General features: G+C 37.2%; 1 protein-coding gene across 1 annotated transcript in view; it reads right to left on the minus strand.

The window, feature by feature from the left end:
* Positions 1-949: 949 nt before the first annotated feature.
* IL21 (interleukin 21) overlaps positions 950-7,370 on the minus strand; it is a 7,214-nt gene continuing 793 nt past the window's right edge. Inside the window, exons 3-5 of the mRNA XM_046656734.1 lie at positions 3,210-3,365; positions 1,082-1,159; positions 950-988 (exon numbers count right to left, since the gene is read on the minus strand). Coding sequence (XP_046512690.1) covers positions 950-988; positions 1,082-1,159; positions 3,210-3,365 — 273 coding nt within the window. The remainder of the gene's footprint in view (positions 989-1,081; positions 1,160-3,209; positions 3,366-7,370) is intronic.

Raw genomic sequence — 7,370 nt, forward strand, 5'->3', positions numbered from 1 at the left:
GAAAGGAAGAAAGAAAGAAGGAAACAAACATTTGGGATCTTTAGCTCGCTCTCATACAATCATAATAATTTGAGGAGAGCTACGAGACTTTTTAAAAACTCATTTGGTTCCAGAAGACCATCTGATGTATGTCCCTGTATAGATTTTAATTGCCATTTCCACAAGGTTAAAGTGTTAGCTTATAAGGGAACTTGAGTTGGGAAAGGTACCATTAAACTCATGTAAAGACAAAAAGGCTAAAAGAGTCTATTCCATAAATACATTCATACCTATAGTATTTAAATATTTTCATAAATCCCAATAAAGAAGCAAGACTGTTTTGTAGCCATCTGGCAAAGCTATCCCTTGGTACATAAATAAAATATATATTTATATGTTAGACTTTCTGAGATAAAAAGTAAACTCTTCAGATATACATTTTAAACTCTCAGTTTTCATTTCCTTAAAAGAAAAAGACTTCAACTTTTCATTTTGATCCTATGCTTCTATATTTCTCAGCTTGAATAAAGGTATATAAGTTTTAAGTTATGACTGTCAGAGACCTCATTCTTGTAGTAATCAAGATCAAGGCTAATATAAGATCAATAAATCCAAAATTGTTATTTTGGGTTCAAATTTTTGAGCTTTTCACCCAACCAAGAAATGTTATAGTTGGGCAGTAAGATAAAATAAAAACTTTAGAAGTCATAGAAATCCATAACAGAGGAAATTAGACTCTAATTGAGTAGGAAGTTTTTTCAAGTTGACCAAACGCAGAGCATGTGAATCAAACTGAAGTGTTGCATAGCAATTTGGGGGAAATAGTCCTGACTTGGAACACTTATCTGAGTCCTGTTCCCCATCACTAATATATTGTCCTCCTTCATTTGGAATACCAAGAAGTGAGTTTCCCTGCTGTGTTAGAGTATGTAATATAGTGTCCAGCTTCAAGTGAGATCCTCAGGAATCTTCATATTCCATGTGTTCTAGAGAGATGCTGATGAATCATCTGTAGAAACAGTATTCCATGAGTAGCTTAAACATAAGCAGTCTAGACAGATGAAGATGAAATAGAAAATCAAATATAATTTAAGTTAGATACCTTTTGGATGAGTGATTTCAGTCTTTCTAGGAATTCTTTGAGTGGTTTTTTCTCATAAGAATCACATGAAGGGCATGTCTAGAAATCAATGAAAAAGTAACATTCTTCTTTAAAACTTTTTTCCTATTTAATAAAATGTTCATTTTAAATTTGTTTTTTCCAATTGGAGACACAAGTCATGTTCACCGAAAAAATTTTGGAAATACATAAAATCGTTCAGAAAATAGCATTGGGAAAAATCACTTATAATCCCATCCTCAGAGATTACTGCAATGTTTTGATGTATATCCTCCTGGTAATTTTTTTCTTTGCATTTATGTTATTTTCACTGGTAGATAATTTGCTTTTTTTACATTTAACATATCACAAACATTTCCTACATGTTAAATATTCTTTTTTTTTTTTTTTTTTTTGAGTAAGATTAGCCCTGAGCTAACTACTGCCAGTCCTCCTCTTTTTGCTGAGGAAGCCTGGCCCTGAGCTAACATCCATGCCCATCTTCCTCCACTTTATACGTGGGATGCCTACCACAGCATGGCTTGCCAAGCGGTGCCATGTCCGCGCCCGGGATCTGAACCGGCAAACCCCGGGCTGCTGAGAAGCGGAACAGTGCAAACTTAACCGCTGCACCACCAGGCCGGCCCCTAAATATTCTTCAAAAATATGACACATAATGCTTACTTTATATTCCAACACAGGATCAAACTATTACTATTTTTGGACACATAGATTGCTTCCGACTTCACTATTGTATGCAATGCTGCAAAGAATATCTCTGAATAGTTTTTCATGTGCATCTTTGTTTATTTTATTTGATAAATTTCTAAAAGTAGAGTTACTAAATTAAAGGGATAAACATTTTTTAGGCTTTTGATATACATTGTAAAGAAGTTTTATCTCTATTTATATGGAGCATTCTTACCATTATTGGGTATTGTTAAAATTTTAATTGGAAAAAATAGAATTTCCTTCTTTTAACTTGAAATTATAGGGAGATTGAACAATTTTTCATATATGTAATGCCCATTTATATTTCTTTTTTTTAAAAAATTGTTAGTTTATGTTCTTTATCCTTATTCCTGTTGAGAGACCAACACCAGGCCATTGCTTGGTATTTAGCATCTCTAAAGCCAGTTTGATGTTGTGGTGAGAGCATTTGACTAACAGGTGGAAGATATAAGTTCTAGATCTCATTCTGGCACTTACTATTTGTGGGGCTTAGGACAAGTCACTTAACCTCTTTGGTCTCACTTTCTCATCTATCAACTGAAAATGCTTAACTGGATAGTTCTAAGGCCAGTGCCAGCACTCCCATTCCATAAGTCTTTGATATTGGGTTTCAACAGGATGCTCAGCTTCTTTGTTTCTGAGGAAAGTTTTAGAGGGATATATTTCACATTGCAACCTGGCCAAGCAATCACAGGAAATAAAAATCATTTTGACAATATAATTAAGATTTCATTTGAATCATACGTGAAATTACTTGGAGGAGAGAGAACTGATAAAAAGTTTCGAGTAACTTATGTGTTTATCCACTGGTTTCTCTTAATGCTTGAATTACTGAGGAGAGCATCAGCATTGCTTATGAGTTAGCATAGGAGAGCTATACAAGAGGGTCTCAGGGTCCTCCCAAACTAGGGACTATTAAAATTCCCCAGCCAAATAATGGGGCCTAGTTATTTAAATGTAGTACTGACTCTGTGAGTGTAATATTCCTTGAGACAGGAAGGCAAAGTCTGAGATTTATCCTGGTCTCTTGTAGGCTGTCTTTTTTCTTGCAGGAAAAGTAAGATCTCTCTTCTGTTAGTAAGAGTATAAGTTACATGTCACCTATGATGAGAGAAAATACTTTCTAACTCTTAAGTTGTAACTAGATTCTCTATCTAATGACTTCTTACCTTGGGAAGCTATATTAACTTATTCCAGCTACCAGGGACTGTTAGTAAATTCTAATTGTTTTTCTGGGCACTTTGAAGTCTGTAGACATAGAAGAGATGACTTCAACTTCTCAAAACACACTATCTATGATAAGGTCTGACTGGAAGGAAGGCACTGGAGGGTCTGGCTACAAGAGTGTGCGTGTGTGTGTGTGTGTAATGTAATAGATAGATGACAATGACAATCTTACTGGTCTGTGTTTCTGTCTTCTCTCTGCATTTGTGGGAGGTAGTTTCCTCTTCAGCTGTTTAATTAATACATTGATTTTCTTTTCGTTGTCTCCTGCATTTGCTGACTTTAGTTGAACCTTCTGAAAACATGAAAAAGCCGACTGCTCACAGTGTCTCTGAAAGAGAAGTAATTTGTATATATGTTAACAAAAGTTATTCAGAAAGTAAAAATGACCCTCCCAATCCCTTTTTTCTTCTACTACAGCATCTTGGATCACATTCATTTCAGTAGAGAAGTGAGGAATGATTTCATATCCTACTTAATCTTTGGGCTAAGAGTCTCCTACAATTAAAATTCCCCCTTGTGTTAGGGAAGAGAGGACATTTCCTCGCCTCACAGACAAGAGCAGGGAGCCTCGCTTTTCCACAGTTCTTTATTCCTAATGCCTTTTTGAGTCTGGGTGCTGGGCAGGACTTTTGTGTTCCATACAGGAGAGTTAGTTTGGTGTTAGAACACATTTTCTGAGTTATGAGACTCTAAAAGTAACACTGTGACTGGTGGCAGCTTGGGGTGAGTTATGCTATAGTCTGATCAAGCATCTTCATTTGTTTTTGTTTCTCTCTACAGTGGACATAGGAGTATCTAACAGCGACATGTCTTGAGCAGCATCTTATCCTGCACAATACCTGACTTGTTGCTAGTGAATACTCAATAAATATTTGTAGAGTCAACAAATGAAGTAAATGAGTAAAGCCCCTCCTCCGGGGAAAGGAAGTGGTACCTACCTCTGATGGCATATTCCACATCTAATATTCAATACACCTGCCATAGAGCACGCATGAGTATTCTGAAATCCTGTTCACAGTCTCAGGTCAGCTAAGGTAGGGTTCTGCCTGAACCAAACAGTCAAGGAACAGAATTTGAGACTTGCCCAACCAATGGGAGGGAAGACTGTTCCTTAGAAAGTAAAAGTAGTGTCTCAGAGAATAGAGAAGTGGACAGAACAAGGATCAAAAACTTGTCTCTGGTTTTGGTCAAATAACTAGTGACTAGTGAACAAGTCAAAATCTTAGAAATCAAATGGAAAGTGAAATGGAATTTATTGGAAGAACAAAATTTATACTGACCAATGAAAACATTTTAATGCCGATCCAAGAGCTTGTATCCAAGTTACTTTTTTCTCTCAGCAATTGTGTGTATACGATGCTACACCTCCCCATGCCCTGCAAAATTGCTATATTTTCATTTCATTAATATATATGGAAGCCACTACAATATAACCAGAAGCCTCAGTCTCTCTCAATTCCTACGAGGGCAGTCCCATATTTAACGCTATTACGAGTCTTCTCATGGACAATCAGCTGAAAATAGCATCTGGCCTGCTTTGCATTTTCCAACCCATATGCTTACCCAATATGAATGTTGATTAATAACTTGCATCTTTAAGACACAGCCCCATCGGGCTTGCTTTGCATACTTTGCCACAAGCCGAGAACCAGCTTATCTGGTTTCCTTCTATCAGAGCAGCTTGCCTCTCATAAGGGCAAGGTAGTGTCCTTTCCATATGTTTGCCAAAATGCTTATTTAATAGAAACTATTTATAAATGTTAATTATAGCACTTTTTTTTTCCTTGAAAACCACATGTTCATGTTTGTTGAAGTTTTTTCTTTTCTCTTCTTTTTGACCACAACCGGCTTAACTTACTGGAAAAAAATAATATTCATATTTAAAGAGGTAAATTTTCCAGCTGAAACTGAAAACACTAACTGTTTCATCCGTGATGATCTGAGAAACCAGCATTTCTCACAGAGGCCCATTTTGCTGAGTTAACATTTACCCGTGCATGTTGAAAGAAAATTAGGTTCCAAAGAAGTACAGGGGCCCTACCGAATGAGCTCCCATGAGACGATATTGCCAGGAATAGTCGAGACAAGTTTACACCTGAGAAAGCCCTTCCAAAAGGCTCTGAATGGCATCTGGACACTGATGCCCACACTGCCGGGGCTGTGCTCTTTCTCCTGCCCTTACTTGTTCACCTGTGCTGATAGACAACGGTATTTTGTTTTGTGCTTCCTGCAAGCAGCGGGGCTGTCCCTGGCAGTGTGTGGTCCAGGACAAAGAACTGCTGGATTTGACTTCATATGCACATCAAAGGCAGCCTCAAAGAGGAAAAGAAGTGGAGGAGCTGTCCCGCTAACTGATTTAAGAATGTGTTGAGAAGGGGAGTGGAGAAATTAATCTTGATTCAGGCAGCCACAGGTGCCCTGTCACTCATGGGGTTTACTGGATGACCCCAAGTTCATGTCTAGCACCACCATCTGGGAGCTTAACCATTGCTCTCCTTTGCTGTGCCTTTGACAGCAGACTCTGAGGGCCTGGCTTTGTTTTCTTCATCCTTTAACACATGAAAATCTGAGGACTTATCTGTCCTACACTAGTTTTGCAGAATAGAGGGAGCAGAAAGGAAGTCAAAAGCAAAAGTAACAAACCACTCCTCTCTTCAGCCAGAGAACAATCGAGTGCTGCTTTTGCAAGGAAGCACACTTCCCTTTGTTGTTTTGCAATTGAATATTTGAAAATATTTGCTTTCTTACAGCTTACTTTAACCTACTTATTCATTGTGTGTGTGTGTGTGTGTGTGTGTATGCAAAGAAAGCTCTGGCCAATCTCACTAGGAAGTCTGGCTAACTGGACAAAATTACCTTTGTCCTATACACAAATTAGGTTTATATCAGGGTTTCTCAACAGTGGCATTATTGACATTTGAGGCTGGATAATTCTTTGTTTTCTGGGCTGTCCTGTGCGTTCCAGAATCTTTAGTAGCATCCCTGGCCTCTACCTACTAGACGCTAGTAGAAACCACCCACACACACACAATTGTGACAACCAAAAATGTTTCCAGACAATGCCAAATGTTCTCGGGGAGCCAAACCACCACCAGTTAAGTACCACTATTTATATAATTAGAAAGAGAGAGAAAGATGCCTGGAGAGGCCAATTAGAGATCTTGGATAATCACTACATATCAACATTTATATGCAACATTTAAATGAATTTATTTTCATTAAACTTTTTAATCTTTTAAAATCTCTTATAGCCCCTGCTTTGATGCTAGCCCTGAAAAACTTGATATAACCCTATTTATATAACACTATATCCTGAGTTTGCCTGCCATAAGGATCTTAGTTATACCATTACTCACTTGTATCATAGCCAGCATTGCTTGATGAGATTATCAGGTAGATACAGTGTCACTGAGACAAAGTCTTCTCATTATGATGTAAGATAAAAAAATGTCGCTTTAACAAAGCATATAAGGGAAGTACCCACTGAATCAACTTGAGTTGGAGAATGGAGTATCTTTCTTATTTCTTATTTTGCAAGTTATAGACTGCAGCTAGGAAACTCCAGAAAGGACTCTAACCAGAGCAATTAAACAAGGATGCTGTTAAACAAGGATGTGAGATGCTGAAAATATGTTTTGATAATTAAGACATTGATTAAGAAATATTCTTACTTATTAGAAAAGTCTTTCCAATAAGCTGAATGTGCTACTTTCATTTTAGATGCTGCTTATTAGAAAAGGACCTAGTAAATGAGAGTGGTTAGGTTCAGAGCTAAGAGTGAATTTTAGAGAAAAGCAATAGTTGTGACTCATTCACTTTCTACGTTTTTACACATAGTCATTTACGATAATTGTTTTCTTTGCGATGTATCTTCTTAAGTCTCCCTCTTTGTAGTGCCCTAATTACTGGTAGCTCTTTTATAGTAATTCTAATTTATGCAGTTAAAAGTCTGTGACAATGAAAACATTTCCCCAATTGCGTTGTTATCCTGAAGGTACCAAACCTGAAGACTAGATTGAAGTTACCAAGGAAAAGATCAGCACACAACACCCCAGAGCTATATGCTAGGCCTCTTCTTCCTGGATCTAATGGATTTAAATGGCTTAAGAGAACGGAATGAGTTGTTGAAAATGATCCTTTCAAAAGACCTCACCGAAGGCCAAAGACAAGACTCACTGAGGCCAAGGTATATGGGAATTATATTCTAAAGGATGACCTTGATTTCACACTATCTTTCCTTCATGCTGTTCCTGTAATCTATCTTTCCTTCCTTCTTTCTTTTCTTCCTTTCTTTCTTTCTTTCTTTCTTTCTTTCTTTCTTTCTTTCTTTCTT

Source organism: Equus quagga, chromosome 3 (assembly GCF_021613505.1).
Source record: "Equus quagga isolate Etosha38 chromosome 3, UCLA_HA_Equagga_1.0, whole genome shotgun sequence".
Lineage (NCBI taxonomy): Eukaryota > Metazoa > Chordata > Mammalia > Perissodactyla > Equidae > Equus > Equus quagga.